This window comes from Micropterus dolomieu, linkage group LG05, assembly GCF_021292245.1.
Source record: "Micropterus dolomieu isolate WLL.071019.BEF.003 ecotype Adirondacks linkage group LG05, ASM2129224v1, whole genome shotgun sequence".
Taxonomy (NCBI): Eukaryota; Metazoa; Chordata; class Actinopteri; order Centrarchiformes; family Centrarchidae; genus Micropterus; species Micropterus dolomieu.
The window spans coordinates 19337298-19358179 of NC_060154.1; the positions used below are offsets into that span (position 1 = coordinate 19337298).

General features: G+C 42.3%; 1 protein-coding gene across 6 annotated transcripts in view; it reads right to left on the reverse strand.

Moving 5' to 3' along the window:
- Positions 1-19085, reverse strand: part of tle2a (TLE family member 2, transcriptional corepressor a) — a 46595-nt gene extending 27510 nt beyond the window's left edge. For 2 of the 6 annotated variants that reach the window (XM_046050066.1, XM_046050063.1), the window contains exons 1-2: positions 18413-19081; positions 1465-1628 (exon numbers count right to left, since the gene is read on the reverse strand). In XM_046050066.1, coding sequence (XP_045906022.1) covers positions 1465-1628; positions 18413-18436 — 188 coding nt within the window. In that variant the 5' untranslated portion in view covers positions 18437-19081. Of the gene's footprint in view, positions 1-1464; positions 1629-18412 lie in introns of all 6 variants that reach the window. The other 4 variants (XM_046050062.1, XM_046050060.1, XM_046050064.1 and 1 more) reach the window with 4 other exon arrangements.
- Between the last annotated feature and the right edge of the window lie 1797 nt (positions 19086-20882).

Genomic DNA, 20882 nt, shown 5'->3' on the forward strand with positions numbered 1-20882 from the left:
GACTTTCCTCTTTGATAAAGCTTATAGTTAGGGCTGGCTCAGGTGAGTCCTGAACCATCCCTTAGTTATGCTGCTATAGGCCTAGACTGCCGGGGGATTTCCTATGATGCACTGAGCTCCTCTCTCCTCTACTTTCTCTCCCTCTGTATGCAACCTCATCCCATTATTGCATGTTACTAACACAACTTCTCCCCTTTCTGGTAGTCTTGTGCTTTCTCGTCTCTCTCCTCTCTCCTCCTATCACTTCCTGCAGGTGTTTCTGGCTCTGGAGCTGTAGAGTCTGGATCTGTGGCTGCGGGTCACCTGCTGCCCCCGTGTTCCTGCTCGACACCCTCTGCTGCAACGACTATTGTTACCATTAACACTACTATAAATATCTGTACCATTTTTCATTTTCTCTCTCTCTCTCTCTCTCTCTCTCTCTCTCTCTCTCTCGTCATACATGTAGGTGGGAATTCAAGCATTTTACACTTATTGTGGGTTGGACTGTGATTTTGAGCTTGTGGTGAGCAGAATGGACAGAGGGATAAGGGGAAACGCGCGCGCACACACACACACACACACACACACGTATTTGTGTGTACAGGGAAGCAGCAGTAGCCACAGGGGTTAGAGGGTCTATTGGACAAGGGCGCTGTACAAAAGAAGTTTGAAGTAGGACAGAAAGAGAGGGAGGGATGATTTGTGCCAGCTAAACCAAAGCAGGATGAAAGGAGAAGGGGGGGGGGGGGGCGGGGGGGGGGGGGGGGGACTGTGAAGGTGTGCCATGAGAACAGAGATGGGATGGATGGAAAGAGAGGGCGAAATAGAGAGGGCTGCAACTCCACGGCCAGCCCAAATCCCACATTCAAAAAGGCATTCTGGGCACATTCCTGCACATCAAGCAGCACACCATACTGTAATGCAAAAAGAATAGCCTGCATATGTGCCCCTATTGGTCCAGGAAACTGTGCCAAGAAATTTAGTCAAAACATCACATATCCTTGCATCATCTCAGAGACTGAGTGTGTGTATGTGCGCACGTGTACATGTGTAAGGCAGGAAAGCAAGAGAGGGCAAGGAAAACAATGTGTCGCCTGGCAAAAAAAAAAAAAAAAAAAAATTAAAAAAATTGTTGAACCTGCCTTAACTCTTAATCCATGTTCATGTTAGATTACTAATCTTAAAGGTGTAGTAGTACTGTTTGCTGATAACTTTCCAGAGTTGTGAAATCCTGTCTGAAGAGTATTGTTAAACCCTGTGCAGTGTTTTGGCTTCTGATAAGCCGTCAAACCCATGGATCTGTTACCCAAAGTGGCCTTCATGGATGTATTTTTCATCTCACTGGTACCTGAAGTAACACGCATATACCAACACCGCCTCTCAAATGTTGTTTTTGGTCTGAATGCCCAGTAACACAAAGAGAAAACACCAGCACACACAGGGAAAAAAAAAAAAACACATTGTAAAAACTCCAACACCCACCTGTGGTACTGGGTCTGGAGGAACTGAAACTCCTCCTTGATGCGGTCCAAAGTTTCTGGATAGGTTAGTTTCAATGACTGGGGCGTCCCCGATGCCGCTGCCGCCGCTGCTGCTGCGGCTGCCACCACTGAGGCGGAGGACCCCGGGGGTGGCTGCAGAGGTGCCTGAGAAGAGAGGAGACAGCCGACTTAGGGATCTGCCTTGTAACATTTATAAGTAGAGCATAATTGGCAAAAATAACAAATACAATTCTTGACATCTGATTTCAAAATTGTGTCAATATCCTAGGGGCAATACCTGAGAACTTTGCTGTGTAATAAAAATGTAAAGGCTTCACTCACACAGTTTCTTCAAACTAAGGAGCTGCAGCTGCAAAAACCATTACTAAACAACTACAGGAAGCTCAGCATGTGTGTAACTATGTGAGGTGCTGTCTATTACAGAGACACCATCAGCAGAGCCAGATGTGAATCAGTCACCAGGACTTGGATGAGAGGGCGGAGAGGTACAAGAGCTTGTTAGCCAAATGAGCATACTTCGTTCTTCTACTCAGTCTTGGAAATTAAACAGAGTATAGAGAGAAAGAGAGAGGTGGGACGGAGCAAAGTGGGTGTGTGTGTGTGTGTGGGGGGGGGGTGCTTAGCCTCCCAACTCTGCTGAGTTCAGAGCAATTAGGAGACTACATCCATAGGGGTAATGCTGCGGGACAGGCAGACAAAAGAGGGCTGAGAGCTGGACTAGGAGGGTGGTGGGGGATGTCCGTCTGTCAGTCTATTTGGCTCTCTGTCAAAATAACAGAGTGCAGAGGCCAACGGGGCCTGGGAGAGCCGGTTCACAAGCTTCTTGATGGTTAAGTATGATGGTGAGGTTTAAGTGGTAGTAATATACATTCATTTTCTTGCAGGAAAGCACAGAATACTATTTTTTAATACTTTTTTATTTTTTAATACTACTATTTTATTAAAGGCCAAAGTCTTTTCGCTCTTTTTTTCCCCAGCCTGTGATGGGAGGTGTAACAACAGGGGGAAGATTGTGGGAGGACAGAGATTCTATGCCAAGTAGGATTGCTTGATCTGATAAGAACCCCAAATAGCCGAGGCTATTACTAGACATTTTATAATCAAGAGTTCTAAGAATAAGCCTGTAATGTTGTTGAATTTGTGCAAGAGCTTTATGTGGAGTGGACACTGTTACAATCCAGATGCACTTTTCTTAAACTCCAGCAGATTGCAGATACAACTTGCCAACCAGAGCCACAAACACAAACTCACACACTCTCACTCACACACACACACACACACACACACACACACACACACCAGGCAACAATTTTTTCTCCAATGTGAATCCTTAACTGGTAGTGATGTAGCTTTGTTTGCCTTTCTCTGACTGCCTGGGGATTTATTATAATGGACTCAATACAAGTTAAGAAATATAGCTGTGTTTATTATATAGGTATGTTCATTACAGCACTGGCCGAACACAGTCTGGTTGGTAGTGTGTAAAAGTGAAGCTAACCGGACTAGACAGGAGCAGAGTTTTCTTCCCCTCTTTGTCGCTTCCTATTTAAAATATTTCTTCCATTTTCCACCTAGTTCTGGGCCTTAGCTTATCCTGTTCCTTCTCTTGTATTCAAGTCTACTATAGAGCTTCTATCCAAAGACTCACCATAAGCAACACTTTTAAATGTGATAAAGTTAAGTTGGTGAAGCTCTCAGCTTTTAGGTTGCCTGGCGCAACATTTTTGAAATCCCTGTGTATAAGACAATTTTGTGAATTTATGTTGAGCAAATAATGATATATAAAGGACAGAATGCAAAGTAAATGACTACACGGCTTATAAATTTGTATCAACTCACTTCCACTTATGCAAGCTGGTAAGAACAACACTGAATTCCCATGGGAATCCCAAAATGAATCTGCCCAATTTTCCAGCTCAACAAAACAGTGTACAAGCCGAGTTCAATGACAGTAGATTTAGTACATGTGGATAGCACTGAACGACAGCAGTAATGATTAACTTAGGATATTTTTTTAAACAAAAAAAAACACATCTCACATCTTCATGTCGTACACATCAACAATGTCTGTCACGCATTGATGAAGTTTAATGAACAAGTTAATCACAACATCACTCAACTCCAATGCCAGGGAGAGTGTATGAAAGGCATTTGCATGTCAGCATGATGAGAGCAGAGCACACAAGCACCTACAGTCCATACATGCATGTGTAAGGAAACGTGTGTAGATACAGTGGGGGAAAAAAGTATTTGACCCCTTGCTGATTTTGCAGGTTTGCCCACTTACAAAGAATGCAACAATCTATAATTGTTGGGATTGGGGCTGTGTCTTAAAGAAAGACTAACTGGCTTGTAGGAGCCAGAATACTTGCTGTTTGGTAGGGGGTCAAATACTTGTTTTTCCTCATCAGATGGTTATCAATTTTTATAAATTCATATGATGTGATTTTCTGGAATTTTCTTTGGGATTCTGTCTTTCACTGTTAGAATGTACATATGATTAAAATTATAGATTGTTGCATTCTTTGTAAGTGGGCAAACCTGAAAAATCAGCAAGGGGTCAAATACTTTTTCCCCCCACTGTATGACAATGTGGTTCAGCAGGGGAAACATTATCAGAGGAGAGGAAAGCAAATACACAGGAAAGATGAGGAAAGGAGAGTGTGAAGAGAGATAGAATAGAGCAGAGAGGTTGAAAGAAAACAGATAAGATGAACAGAAAGTAAAAAAAGGGACCAGTGAGACCAGCAAGTGAAAAAGTCAGAAATATACAGAGAAAAGGAGGAGAAAACTGAGAATCTGTTTTGAAAGGAGATGGAAATAAGAGAGAAGAGAAAAGGGAAAGAGAGAAAGGTAACACTGGAAAGGAAAAGAAATGAAAAGAAGGGAAAGGAAAAGAACAAAAAAAGAAGATAGGAGAGGGTCTGTGGCCTCATTGTTCCTCTTTCTAACAAGCTGCTCTCAATCTGTCGGCCAGATCCCCCTCCTAGAGCACAGACAGCCACACACACACACACACACCCCTTTTCCTTTACCCACAAACCCACCATTACACACACACACACACAAGCATTTTGTCAATCTCGCTCACACGTACACACTACCCTTTCCTCACACAAAAACCCATGATTAAACACACACAGGCTCCCCTCCTCTTTCACACAATGCACACACAGAGCAATTACTCTCCACAGGAGGAAAAAAAGAGCACCAAGGCCATTTTATAGGAGGATGGAAGGAGGAAGAAAGAGGCCACTATGCTCCATCTCTCCTTATCACTCCCTTTCCCCCCTTGTTCTTTTCAACATATTTTGTGGTTTTCTTTTTTAACACAGCTGTGTCTCCAGAGGGCAGGTGAGAGGAGAAAGAGCATCTTCCTCAGAAAATGGAGGCATGGATGAGACATAGAGAGAGTTGATCTATTTTTTTCACCCTCTTTGGTAGAGGAAACCACGGTCTCTCTGCTGGCTCAGCCACTCAGGGCCTTATGCACCACTCTAGTCTGCTGGTTAGACTTGTTATGATGATTCACACACTGGATCCATGTGACTGATGCCGTCTCTGAAACACAGGCAAAGCAAAGATCATATCCCAGCATGCATAACATCTTTTCTACTCATTACTTCACTCCCATGGACCACTACTATTAGCCTGTCCCAACTTCTGAGCCGCCAAACAGCTGAGCAGGCTTTAAAGTGAGAGGTCACGTCGCCGCGCTGACCTGGTGACCTCTGGGAATGGATCTAGGCTGGGAGCTTCACCCAATAATCCTACACTTGGTTATTCCCTCCCTCACGGCCGTGTCCTGGCTGCAAAGCAAACAAGAGACATGGCGTCTGCCCTTGAACAAAGCTTACATAGTCTGAAAATCTCTGTTACACAATTACAGACTAGAGCTTTCTGTGCCTCATATAATCGTAAATTAAGGTTCTGTAATAGTGAGGAAGGATTGCATGAGGTTGGTCGGCGTGAGGAAGGAAAGCTTTTCTCTGATGTGATTAGAGATCATCTGATTACTCGTCTGTTTAGATAAATCAGTGGGGAGGTGTTTACAGGCCTGAGCAGCCCAGCATTGTTACCAGAGTCGCTGTGATCTGTTCTGTTCCAGAAAGCCAGCTGAGAAAAGTAGAGGCTAAAGGTAAGGGTTTAAGGCCACCTATTCCAAAGGCTCAATGACGAAAGCCTAGATATGAGAGAGAGAGAAAGATAGATATCTCTATCTATTCATCTATCCATCGATCTATGTCAAATCAGATGTATAGTCATGCACAAAAACATTCACACTAATCTCTCGCTTAGCCCTGAAAGGCCTAAGTCAATTGCAATGATTAAATGGGGACCTGATGAAGGGATGAGAGCGAGAGCCTGAATGAGTCATCTACGGGAACAGGAATGATTTAAAAATCAGACCACACATCCCTTTAGGATAGGAAACAATCCAATAAGGCTGTTTTAAAGGATCCTATTTTCACATATTTGGTGTTGAAATGACAGGTAGGTACAAAAAGTTTTGGATACTGTGTTAGTTATAAAACGAAAATGATCTCCGTCCTCACCAGCGTTTTAGCTGCGTATCAGACTTGATCTTCGTCAATATTAAAATTAAAAATTCACGTACACTAGGCATGTGTGTGCCGGTGTAAACAGGAAGCAGACTGTCGACTCTGTAGTTGCAGAATATATGGCAAAAGAAAAAAAGTAATAATACAGACAAAGATCCACACCCGTAGATTTTTTTTTAGTATGGACCAACAACGAGGTGGAACTGTTACTGAAGGTAACACGGGAGTATAAAACGATTTTGGTGACGGAAACAGACTGGGAGCCTTCGCAAAGTAAATACATGTTATTTACACAGTACAAAATATTATATAAAAATACCAAAACATAAACCTTGTCTCTAGCATTGTGTTTTTGCTTTGCATGACTGATAAGACCCAAACAGGAAGATAGATGTGAGTGTCTGCGTCATTCTTTTAAAGTCCTACGTTTTTGGTCTTCGCATTCACCGTTTTAGTCTGGATGGGAGGTGCAAACATAGCAAAAGGTGTGTGTTTTGTGGATGGAGCCTGAGCAGTAGATGGCTTCGGCTGACAGCGGTGAACAGCTGCAGAGCCAGCAACTTATTCCTTCAGGGCAATTGCGCCCGTCAAAATTACGTCCACAAAGGTGCTCCTTTTTACCAGGTGTCTAACAACATTATGGAAAGGATCCCTATTAGTGACTCACAGCGACACCCTTTGCTTTTAAACAAGAAACAGAAGTCTTTCTCAAAGACAATTCTCGCTCTGAAATCTCATGAGGCGAGCTGTTGCAGGAATCAACGGTGGAAACAAGGGAGAGGACTTTGTTGTGTACATACAGGAGCTGCTAGCAAGACTATTTTCTAATGTTACTCCAAGATTAACTCCTCTCTCCAACTCTGACTGACGTTTCCACCATAGTCTTCCGTTCGCAGCTGCAGGCTGAAGCAATCTACTGCACCTGTACCTACTAGTCATTTCGACATGAAAATCTGTAAAAACAGGGCCCAGGTAAAAGAATAATGAAATAATCCTTTAAAACACGCTAGCTGATGAGAAATAGCTGAACACTAACAGCAGCACTGTGCTCCCAGGACTGCAACGTAACAAATCAGGTTAAATACTCTGCACACACGATATTCATAGTCACATGGAACAAAATCCATGAATGCAAAGACATATACACAAACGCACATGAATAACATAAATACACATAACATAAATAAAAATGCATGTCAGTACACATTAAATTCTGACATGAAGGGGCCATTAACAGTGCTGCATTCCCTGAATGAAATCATTCCTGTTTTCATTTGAGTTACCTCTAATTACACCGCAAACAACTAACCACTATGACCTCACATCCTTGCTCTAACCCCCCACCCTCAAAAAATGTCCACACACATACACACACAGACGAGACTACACACCCACACATGCCCACTACAAACACTTAGTGGATGTGTGCACGACGCAGTTTTCCACAAGTATTTACAAGCACATATGCACTTTATTGTATTTGCACATGTCTGTAGCTCATACGTCAATATCATTGGGAATAGGCAAGATGTGTCTCAAAGCACACTAGCCACACTGACCCAGAGTGATACATAATTTGCTAATGGAGCTAAAATGGGGCCATCAGTGTTATGATGTGGTTGTGTGACCAAAGTTTCACTTAAAAGGAACACTACCCAGTGTCATCATCACATGGCTGCAGGGGATGAGGGGAGAAACAGATTTCTCCTGGATGACCTCTCACATTCTCCTTCCTTTCATTTGGAATTTTAACCACTGAAAATGCATTTTTTCCCCATGTAGCATCAAAGCAAAAAAAGATTCTTCAAAGTTCTTTTATACACAGAGCTCCCACTACATTGTGATGAGTGGTTGCCATGTTGTTGTTTCTTCTCTGCAATGTTCCTCATTATAAACACTGATTGTGACCAGCTTTGGCCAGAGAATCTAGTAAATACTACGTTCACTGGTGGCAAAACAATTTTAAACTCAACATAACATTTTGCCTGTTCACACAAAAACAAGGCTAGTGCTGTGTCTCAGTTTGTGCCCTTCCACGCTTTGGGCTGTCGCGGTGAAGTAATTTCCCCTGTGGTAATATGTTGGGGCTCAGCATCGCAGTATGATCGCATTTTTCATCAATGAAGTAATATGGTGCCATATGGCATAGTAAGAGTGTCTGCGGATCTTGCCTCACTGCACAGCGAGCAGCTAACGGCAGCTTCATGGTCGGAGCAAGGTAGCTGCTGGGTGCTAGTCAACAACATTGCCAAGCATACTCATTTTTGTAGTTTGACCATCATGTCAGCTAACCTTTAAAATAAGCAGTAAAACAACACAAAACACGGCAACACTTACAGCTTCCAAGTTTGAAGTCCGGTCACGTACAGCCCATGGCGATCCGTCCTTGAACTGTTACAGACGGTTGGTTGTGAAACTTTTGAGGCACTAATTTATTAATTTAACACGCCCTGAAGTGTAAACTATGAACATTGCGGTTGTTGTGGTGCTTGCGATCCTCAGCGGTAGGCTTGACCAATAGTGCGGTATCTCAATTTTGCGGTTATCGCGACAGCCCTAGTTACACTTGGTATTTTGAGTGCTTAAGTTCACACTGACAAGTATGGCAAAATCAAACGGTAAGCTTCCGGTCCGAGACATGAATCCAACACGGAAGTCCCTTAAACCTGCATTCTATTGAACGGCCAGGAGGGGGCGACTCTTCTGGTTGCAAAAAGTAGTCCGGTCCTTTTTACTTCTCCGCTGATTTATTACTCAGTGAACACTTTCCTAGTGTAGTTTATGGTCTTAATCAATAGTTTCATGTCTTCTTTAATACAACATGATGTTCATTTAATAAATTATGGTCCCATTTAGAGGAAAATAGACTATAAAGCAGAGTATGCTTCAGGGCAGGATTATCTATGATTGTCGTTACCATGCCAACCTGTCATCAGGCTAGAGTGACTTGTACCCACGGCACTGTGTAAATTTAACCAGCGACGTTGAAAAAGCTTATTAGGAGTCGGCTGTTCATTTTCTCTTTAGTTTTAAGACTGTTGTTCGCTAGACAAAATTGTCAGAAACAGTTAAAATGAGTTAAGGTGAATTACAGATGCACCTAGCTAAGCAAGCTAACTAGCTCCACAAACGGCCATTAGCGCCACCGTCCAAATAAGGTCACTTCCGGGCACTTCCTGGTAGCAAAAAATAAATAAATAAATCAACAAGGCGGCGCCCTATCGGCTAAACTCGAGCAAGGCAAATCAAAGGTGACGTCACAATGACTATGTCCACTTCTTATATACAGTCTATGGGCAAAATAGAGGTAGTGATGGCGCAATGGATAAGACACACGCCTTTGGTGTGAGACACCCGGGTTCAGCTCCCCACTGTGACACACCAGTTTGTCCCTGAGCAAGACACTTAATCTCTAGTTGCTCCAAAGGCGTGCGACCTCTGACATACATAACAATTGGATAAACGGATAAAAATGTCGGCTAAATGAATAAATGCATCAGTTTATGTACGTAAATGTATATCAAAATGCAGTGCACTATTAGTACCCGGACGGTACATTCACAACATAACCGTAAAAAAAAGTTGAGTGTGGAACGCTGGACACCTCTCACCCTTAATGGTCGCCATCTTGGCTATGTAGCAAAAGAGGGACCTCCAACGTATTTTCAAACTTGTGACAATGGTGGCCGAGGAAGTGGCAGCAGTTGCGTTCGTAAAAGTACATTCATTTTTAATAAAACTGCAGGCATGCAAACTGGTCAGGGGTAAAAAGGTGAGAAGGATATGCAAGCAGAGAAACGTACAGAGACAGTGTAAGAGGGTTCTTTTTTTTAGCTTACACGTTGTATAGATTACATCTATTTATCTACTGCAACAAGAGAAAGACATTGACATGTAAGGGCATCACTTTGTGTTGAAAAGTACTGGGGACATAAGGGCTCAGATTAGGGGTGTGATGATACTGTCAGTGCCAAATCCATACTCCCTGCCGGATCTGTTCTGCATATGCGCAAAAGTGGTTCTGTCAGTCAAAGAAGGTTACTGCAAATGTGTCTATTCAAAATAGGGCCCGACCGATATGAGATTTTTAAGTCCGATACCGATTTCGATATTTGAGGATTTTTAAATCCGATAGATATATCGGCTGGTTTTCTTGCAGTTGATGTTGACTACCACCTATATACAGCGTGCTAGCCTCGAAAACCCAGGCGTTTTCTAACATTAACTTAGCTCTCCTTATTAGCTAGGCTCCTTGCATGCTTGCTAATAACTTTGGTTAGCATGGTCTCCAACATTGAGTGCGTTGTGTTGGACAGATTTGTGCAGCGGTGTTCATGAAGCAGAGGGAGAGAGAGCGAGAAAGAGAGGGACGGGTGAGCGAGAGAGAGAGGACGAGCAAGAGGATTTGCTGTGCGAATGCGCTACGGTGCTCTGCAATCAAATACGATTTTAAATAGGCCTAGTAAAAAAAATTGAAAATCAATATGTGGCGGTCAGCGTTGATATTGTAGCCGGCCGCCACAATTAAATGAATGCATCGGAAACACTGACATAATGCAGTTTAAAAATAAACTTGTCATGTTAGAAATAGTACTTTGAACAAAAGGTACAGCAAAATATATTGAAGTTTTGATAAATAAGAGTCAAATGTATAAAACTACAGAAAACATTTTTTAGATATTTGATCTATTATTAAATTATAGAGGTCTACTACTAATGAACTTTAAATAGTGTATGCATTGTGGTTGGCCAGCAAAACAGAATCTATAAAAAAATACAAATATAGTACTACTACTAAAAATAATAATACCATATATCATCTATCAGTACTGAGACTGCCCTGCTTAAAGTCACCAATGACCTTTTAATGTCTGCTGATGAAGGCATGTGCTCAGTCCTGGTACTCCTGGACTTTACTGCTGCTTTTGACACCACTGATCACAACATCATGTTAGACAGACTGAGGCACTGGGTGGGGATCTCTGGTACGGCCCTAGAATGGTTTTCATCCTACCTGTCAAATAGGAAGTTTTGCGTGTCTGTAAACAACCATCTCTTCGTTCTGTCCAGTTAAATATGGTGTGCCTCTTGGACATATTATCCATAAACATGGCATTTCTTTTCATATTTATGCTGATGACACACAAATATACTTGCCCGTCAGATCCACAGACCCTGGAATGCTGAGTTCACTTAACAACTGACTTTGTTAAGTTAAAAAATGGATGTCAAATAATTTCCTCCAGCTGAACTCAGACAAAACAGAAATCCTGGTCATCGGGTCCCAGCAGATGGCACAAAACAAATACTGCCATCTGCTGGTTCCCTAGTAAATCACATTAAGCCTGTGGCAAAGAACCTTGGTGTTTGGTTTGATAGTAATTTAAATTTCGAGCAGCACACCACAAAGCTTGTTCAATCATGTTTTTATCAACTTAGAAATATAGGAAAAATTCAATCTATGTTAACTTTTAAGGACACCGAGACCATTTTACACACCTTCATCTCATCACGACTGGATTATTGCAACAGCCTTTTCACCTGTTTAACCCAAAAATCTACTGATCGACTCCAGACTGTCCAGAACTCAGCTGCCAGGCTTTTAACCAGAACAAAGAAATATGACCACATTACTCCTATTTTAGCTTCATTACACTGGCTCCCAGTATGTTTTAGAATTTACTTTAAAATTTTATTGATCACTTTTAAAGCTCTTCATGGCCTCTCAACTTGTTATATTTCTGAATTTTGAGTCCCATACGCACCAGCACGTACCTTGGTCTGTTGTGGAAACAGGAAATCAGGTCGGCTGAGTCAGTGAACTCTTAAGTCCCTTCTTAAAACATACTTTTATAGAGGGCCTTTCCCGATCTTATTTGACTTTATTTTTATCCCTTTTATTTTACTTATTTTATATTTATCTTAAACGTGTATTTTAGTCTTTTCAATGTTTTCTTGCTTTTATCTTGTATTATAGTCTTTACACTTGTTAAAGCACTTTGTAACTTGTTTTTGAAAAGTGCTCTACAAATAAAGATTATTATTATTGTCATTGCTATCATAATAATGATAAACACATTTAATCATTTCTGACGCCCACTGTAACTAGAGACACTACAGTTTAATCGCCCATTAATGTTAGCCTCCTCCACTGATAAACACGGCAATAGCTTTGTGTCTAATTTAGCAATTGGTAGCGTTAGCTGTTGTTGGCTATGTTACAAAATATTTAGTAATAAATGAGAGGACCAGTCGCTAGAACTGCCGAACTCTTACAAAAATAAATCTACAAATCACGTCTGTCAGCAGCGTAGCCTCCAACACTAGGTTACTGTGACATAAAACACGCTGTGAGCCTGGAGAGGGCAGTGAAAAACAGGAGGGTTATCAAGTCAGGTCTCCGGAGAGGAAAACTGATGAGGGATATTTTTATTAATATTTAAGTCATGTAATTGATGTGACAAAAGACCACTGAGCGTGAGAGCTACCAGGAGCTCCTCACCATAGCTCCGGCAGAGCCGGTGTACTGACGATATACGCTGCCTTGTTGAAAAATGCTACCGTAGCGCAAGTCGATAGCAGAGGAAACATCACTGCAGATCCATCTCACCCCGGACACAACCTGTTCCAGCTCCTCCCCTCTGGTAGGCGCTACAGAGCACTGTACGCCAAAACCAACAGACACAGAAGCAGTTTCTTCCCACAAGCCATCATTGATGAACAGCTGATTCTGACTCACAGTCTCAGGAACAATTCCTTTGCAATAACCCAGTAACTCTGTCTCTAATCAGTTACCTGTTTACTGGTTTCCATTTTCCTCAATAACAATATAATAAATGTTCAATATATCGTCAAATATTTGCTTTAATTAATTTGAGTCACAAACAAATTAGCACCTAATTTTTCTATTAAAATATTTATTTTGTTGAAAAAAAGAGGCCTGAAAAAAGATTAATCATATTTGTTGAAAAAGATTATATAGTATAGATAGATAGTTTTAAATGTTCTAACTCAGTCTTGTGAAGGGATCCACTGTTTGGCATTAAGTGTTTTTCACATTGTGACCATAAAGAAAAGTTTAACCACATAATTAACCATCTGGTTTCTTCAAATTTCACTCAGGAGCAAAAATCAGCCTTTAAACTTGAAAGAAATAATGACTTGACATATATCGTGATAATTATCGATATCAAATGATATGAAATGTTTTTATTGTGATAACATTTTTGGCCATATCACCCAGCCCTAGGTATACCTCTCACATTATGACATCTTCTGTTTTTTGATTATATTCTAACATTTCAGGGGTAGCGTATTTTGATAGACTAATATCCCCTATCAAAAAAAAAAAGATATATATATATATATATATATATATATATATATATATATATATATATATATATATATATATATATATATATATATATGTGGGTGCTACACACTTCACTGTGAAGCGCTTTGAGTTTCCATGATAAAGCACTATATAAATGTAATTCATTATTATAATTATTATTAGATTTGAGACAACATTACCGTGTCAGAATGTACGCACTACGCAAGTATGTACATAGTGTACACAGTTTACTGCATGTTAGTGTACTAGCGTCAGTATCTGAACCAAGACACAGCTCAGGAGTCTACGGTCATGCTAGCGGCTCCGTGAGACTGTACTCGAACTGAGCTAAAAGCTAACATGAGCATGCTAACATGCTTACAGTGAAGATGTCAACATGCTGAAGGTATACTGTTGACCATCTTAGTTGAGTTTGTTAGTATGCCAACAATTGCCGTAAAAACTATTAGACAGATTAAAATGTTGACCTAATGACTGCATAGATGAAAGGTCAGATGGTCCCAAACATTGTTTCAATTCATCCTGAGGAGAACATGAATGTCCAACAAATTTTATAGTAATTCATCCAATAGTTGTCAAGACATTTGTACTCAAAAAGCTAGAGGATTTCAGGGATCGCAAAAATCTGTAGAGTTTATTGCGTGGGCACCATGAATGTCTGTACAAAAGTTCATCTTAATTCAGCTAGTTGTTGAGATATTTCATTCTGGACCGAAGCGGTGGATGGTCTGACTCAGTGCCATCACTAGAGCCATGCCGCCAGCACAACAACAACAACAACAAAAAAAAATACAAAGCCAAATGTTTATATTACAGTTTTTTGTTTGTTTAATCAGATCTCTCTGCCTGTCTGTTTTCGCTGGGAAGATGCTGTTCTGCTGCCTCCCTTCATATAGCTCGGCCCATTAGTCACACCGCTAATTACACTGCTTACCCACAGAGTCGATCATCAGAGTAAACACCCACCGAGCTCTCTCTCTCGCTTTCCTTCTCTCATCTGACTACCACCAAGGACGCAGTGACAGTAGGTCCAACCCAGAATAGCATTCCTGAGTGTGTGTCTCTGTGAATCCAACCATGCACGCCTAAAAACACACCTCCCCATCTCAGAGAGCCATTAAACATGTCAATACACTGTCCTGTCTCAAAAGTGTTTGAAGTTAAAGCTCCTTATATCCAATTATTCAAATATGACATGTCAGCATACAGCAGTGATTTGCATTGTTAAAATCGGTTTGCAGTGGGGAAGAAAAGACACAGGTTCATTGTCCCCAACTGCATCGCCCCCCACCTTACATCAAGTGGCTAGTTGCTTGGCTTCGCGCTGGAGAAATGTTCTGGTAATCTCTCAATGATTCTTGCACTTAGAGGGGAGGGGCTGCCAGGCACCTGTTTCATTAGCACCACACATCTTTCTTTCTCAGCCTTTCTCACCCCCTCCCCCCCACCTACTCATTCCTCTCTCCTTCCTCCCGCAAGCCTCGTTATTCAAATTTCCCTGCTGTCAGCCCACATTAGCGAAGTGCCACAGTTTGCCTGTCAGCTGGCTTAATTGCTGGAGGTGCCTTCTTTTATTAGGTAACCCCCTCGGCTCGTTTGTTCCTTCCACCGAGACGCACCTCCACAACAGCCTGTGTAAACCTGAGATCCATTCAGCCTCCTTTCCTTCATTTTCGTCTGCCCCTCCCTCTCCAATCTAATCGGTGGCTGAGCAAAGCAAGAGAGCTCCTGATCGATAGCCACACTCTCGCCACTGGACAACGTGGTGATAAAGAGCTAAAAGCTTGCTAGGACTGGGGAAGTGGAGTCTTGCTTTATGCTAGCTCTACGGACAAAGATGGGAAGGCCTCATCTCAGTCACTCACTCAAAGGACCCTCCCCACAATAGTCTATGTCTCCTCCCTGACCTTATCCATCTTCACTGATTATATATTAATTTAGAAAGACCACCTCCTTGAAGGGGTTGGGATGATAAGGAGATAAGAGATGCATAGATGAAAACATTTTTCTGCCTTTCTTCCATAATAAATTACATTTCTTGATTTTATTAAATGGCCCCTGAATTCTCAAAAGGTCCTACCAGCTCACTGTTGACATGACGACATGTTAGAAAACTGTCTGATCACCGTTTTCCCAAACAGATAACGGAACATCAAAATAGGTATCAACAATGGACAAAACTACAAAACTTGAACCTAGGTTCATATTATTCTTGACAAACCCCTCCCCCAGCTCAGGGCATTGTTCAGGATGAAGTGGTTGGTAGAGGGCTGTTGGTCATGTTATGACCAATCTTATTGTGGGCTTTGAGAGGATTGGATGTCTTTGATCAGTGACTGATAAGTTGATTGTTTCCCACAGATTAGGTTTACTTTGGCAACAGAAAGATCTTTAAAACTACGTTTCCCCACAGAGCAAACACATTAACAAGGGACACCTTTTAAAAATACTAGTGAGGTACAGCAAACCTGCTAATGCCACCATTTTGTCTTTCTTAATGTACTTAGTTTATGTCTTAGCGCTGTGGGTCAAATCATCATTACAGTCTAACAAAAATTGCATTACTGATTGGAATACAATTTTATCTTCTGCTTTGATATTTAGCTTTTTTCTCTACATCCATTTCTGTCCATGTCTACAGTGTAGCCTTGTATGTTTCTGTCACTATGGCAGATTTAAAAGAACATTAAGGATTTAAGGCAGTCAGCCATGCCTGCCATGTCCTATACACTTCTAAGCTACTCTACTGTATTTGGCAAAATCCCCAAAACCATCTGGGCACATACAAGGGACTGAAGCATTTCCAAGAATGTTTCTATGTCGTGTTTACGTGATGTGGACACCACCGTACATCCATGTGTACATCTGTACACATTATTCGATTTTTTATCTCTGGTGAGAAGTTCACCTTAGGTGTGCACAGTATTTAGTCAGTACATATATTAAATCTTCTGGATGCGCGATTAAAAATACCAACTAGAATTTTAATCCGTTTATCTGTTGCACTTTACACCATAAAAGTATACCTAATGAATCTGTGCGTGCACTCTGTAAAAAGGCTGAAATGCTTTTACCAAGCTCATATGGACAATCATGAAAGAAGATCTGCTGTAAGAAGCTATAAGCATGCAGGTTAAATGACATGCTAACTGGCAGTAACCAGCCACACGGTCTCTTGTTCAGGATCTGTAAATGCACGTGTGAAATGAATGTAGCACAACTCTTAATTATCATTTGATAAAAATAACTATATAGGTACTTGTTAATATGGGTCACGTGTTTTATGTAATATATGGGTCACATCCTTCACAGCAGACCAGCAGCCATTGATGACAGGTTACTGCGAGCCTAGCATTGCAAAGATTAAACAGTTTGCTGGGTTGAGAGGCCCTTCACTCCGAGGTGCAAACAAGAGCTACCGATGGCCAGAGACTTTCTAAGGACACATGGTACTGTTGAGATCTGCGGAGGACAGAAATGAACCAGGGCGGCTGGACTAAACATTCCACCCAGACCCGCCGCAGTCTGCTCCTCTCACCCTGGGACGCCTGCCCATACATTAAGATGTGGTTTGGAGCTCTCACAGGAACACAGTGAAGAGAGGCTAGATGAGAGGGATCGGGTTTACAGTGCAAACCACAGACCCACAGTCTGCCTCCTGCCCTGCCTTCCTGCAGCAGCTATACTACATACACAGCTGCTGCAGCATGGCATGTGTGCGTGTGTGATGTTTGTGTATATGCTGTATGTTTGGGTAGAGGGGACGCATAAGGTCCCATTACCACTCAAAAGGAAGTACTGGCTGAAATAAAATGTACAATGCATGATGTTAGTGCATAAAGTGTTGTGCAAACACACAAAAGCTACAAAAATGTAAACAATGTGTCTTGTGGGGGTCTTTACCTGCATGAATGAATTTGTGAGAAGAATTAATTAAAGTGGCATCCACACATTCACATGAAGATATACTCCACAGTGTGCTCAATCTGATTTCAATGCATGGGACATGAATGTCAAAACAGTGTCAGGGGTGGGGTGCGGGGTGGCATGGCTGAGGGATGCAGATGAGGGTTAGGCAAATGAGCAGGTCTTAATTGATACTTCACACAGCTGGAGGACCAGTGTTTATGTATTTGTGTCGGCTCAAAAGCTCTCCACATAACTCGACTGAAGCAAATTAAAGCCATGCATCTAGAATTTCACTCCTAACCTCGCAGATATCTGTCTCACAACACAGACAGCACGGCAATTTCTCTTTCATTTTACCAGCCACATTACTGGCCTGTATAGAAGAGTTTTGGCAATCGTGGTCAGCTTCTTGAAAAGGGGTATCTTCTATTGAATCATTAAATCAGGGGCACCAATCACCCTTGATATGATTTTAAAAAAGTAAAAGCAGATTTTTTTAAGATGACTGGCACTTGAAAAGGGCAGCCCATTGAGTGAAGGTGTCAACAAGCCAAAGCTGACTCACCCCCCTCCCCTCTCTCTCTCTCCCTCTCTCACAGCCCGTGAGGAAGGGACAAACAAACACACACTTCATCATCTGGGTCAACTCCACAATAGTGTGGAAATTGAAAGGGGGCTTGTTTCAAAACTGGTGGTGGCCACCAAGGACACGAGATTCACACACAAAGACACTCAGCAAAGTTGGACATTGTTTAAGGTGGGCTTTGCCCCACTAAACCCTTACTGACAGCAATCTGCCTGACCTTCAGAAGACAAAGATTACACAGGGCGTAAAAATTAAGAAGAACTGGGTGATATGTTGCATATACGAGCCTAAAGAGTATCATATTTGCCCCACAAAGGAGTCCCCGGAAATACACCGCAAGGATGAATATTAGATAAACAATTTCGGCTTGTACTTTCTTTCTGAGGCTCAATATGGTTTAAAAATCAACCTGGTGTTTGTTACAGACACGTTGTGTTTAATAGAGGCTCAGGATATAAGACAATAACCTCTTAAAACTAATGTAGACGGTTACATAGTAGCGTAGCCTACTTACCGGTGGTCGGTTTTGAGGAAACATTGTAGCCGCCGACTTGTGTGTCTCCGTGCGCCTTTTTTTGTCCTTCTTCTTGCTCTCTTTTGGGGCGGAAAGCTTCGTCGAGAAATACGAGCAGCCAATGTACTATTGTTGGTCTCAGAGAGGCATTTGGCCCGGTTTCAAAGGTAATGGCAAAGCTAGTCTCGGCTCGCTCATTCCTTGCTTCAAGACTCCTTTGTTCTGGGTTATATCTCCAGCCCCAAACCGCACCGCACTCGACGTGTAGTAAGGACGGGGAGAGGAGAGGAGGAACACCCGGGTCCAGGGGAGCTTTCTTCCAAGTCCTCAACTTCGCGCTTCCAGCAATTACAATATTGCAATTGGTTTCCCTTTCCGATATCCCTTCGCCGTCTGTAGCATAAAGGCCAGAGGGGGGAAATGTGGTTTGCTTGTGGCTTCGGAGACGGACACACCACCGGCACATTCAATGCAGCCGCAGCCTCTTTTGTCTCGCTCGTTGGCCTGCACTCTTTTCACACAACACTCCCAGTCCCTCACTTCTCTCACTCCCCCCTTCTCAGATCCTCAATGGGACATAACATATGAGTAGCTTTCTTTGAGGCGGGGGGTAAACACACGGCTTGCTGCTTCCCCCACAGTTTGTTGTATCAAAATGAATAACCTTATCATGGTTTGCTAATTTTCTTGTCCCCTAGAAAATATAAGTTAATACAATCTACCGTGTAAAGTTATACATATTGGGCAAAATCAGAGCATCGAGCCTTCACACAATGCTGCTCTTCAAACACCCTGATGATATTTGCTGGATTTTTTCCCCTCTTGTTATTGTTGCATTGTAATTGGGTTCCTCCTTACATAGCCATGTCACAGAAAATCTATCCGCACAATTAGGACATTTTTAATTTTATTTTTAAAAAGTGTTTTTTTGGAAATAGGGGGTTCAGAGGAAGTGTTCAGTGATTGAATGAAATCTCCACGTGGGGCTCGGCCTCGGCACAGTAAACACTGGTAAAATGAGCCAATGGGTATTGAGGACACCCACGTGGGGCGTGCTGACCGTATGCTGATTGGAGGGCACAGGTATCGCAAAGCTCCGCACGTCAATCAAGCAGCCTACAACTGTTCTGTGAGGTTAACCCTTTCGTTGGATAGAGGGAGTGATTGAGAATGCGAGGAGTTGTGTGGTGGCTGTATCAAGATTCAGTGGTTTTCCTTTTGCTCCCCACAAACCGTCAATGCGATGAAAAATCTTACATTTCGTCCTTGTTGGTGTGGAAATAAATAGACTTTGCTCACCCTGCTCATTTCTAAATAATAATCATGACCACAGGGAACTGACCAAACATGAAAAGACCAAACAGATGTAAAGGCACCAGAACCCACAGAATAGTGATAATGCTGAAACGCTTGCATGGCTATGTATTGAATGTGCACACTGTTGTTACCTGGAAAAGGAGAATTATTCTTGAGACGAAGGGAGAAATGGTGGAAAAATTGGTATTCTGGTGGCACGACCCCTTTGGCGGGGCTCATAATTAGAGAGAGAGATATTGAAAAAGCAATTTCTGACAGTGGAAATCACAACCTGCCAGAGGTGGAGTTGGAAAATATAGATGGGTGTGTGTGTGCGTGTGTTTGTGTGAGAGTATATGTGTGTGTGTGTGTGTGTGTGTGTGTGTGTTTGTGTGTGTGTGAGAGAGAGAAAGAGACAGAGAGAGGAAAGGCAAAGGGGAGGGGAGGAAGAGAATAAAGGATGAAGGACAGCAGGGGGGATGCTGAGAAAGACGAGCCAGTAGGAGGGTTAGAGATTGAAGAGAGGGAGAGTGCACATGGGTGATGAAAAAAAAAGTGTGTGCGCCGTGTGTGTGTGTGTGTGTGTGTGTGTGTTGAGCAGACGAGTGAGGGAATGAAAAAGAGAAGTGTGAGGGAAGCAAGTGGGGAGAGAGGAGAGGAAGAGAGAGAGAAAGAAAGATTTTATTGCCATTTTTTTCCATGAATTTTAATGCACAGCGCTGGTCTCCCTCCCGGATTCTGGGATCACATTTATTAGAGAAAAAAAAGTCATGAGGAATGCAGTGCTTTGCAGTCTGCTGCTGCAAGGGGAGATGTTTCATGTTGGTGTGTGTGGGGGGTTTTTTGTGAGGGGGGTTGTGCACAGGATGTATGAGGCTCTGTTGCGCTGTGCTGGGGGAGGGCATAATAATATAGATGATAGAAAATGATAAGTGAAGGACACATATTATTGCTATTGGCAGGTCAGATGAAGGAGTCTACTAAGTGTGTGTGTGTGTGTGTGTGTGTTTTGGCTGAGCTCCAGTGATTAAATACACCAACTCCACGATGCCCTTCTCTCCTCCACAGAGGCTCAGAGCAACGGGACATCAAAGTGGCCCCAAAATGGGACAGGACGCGATGCTTGCAGTGCTACTGGAGCTTTTGGTTTAAGCTCAGTCATGTGAGGTTGTAA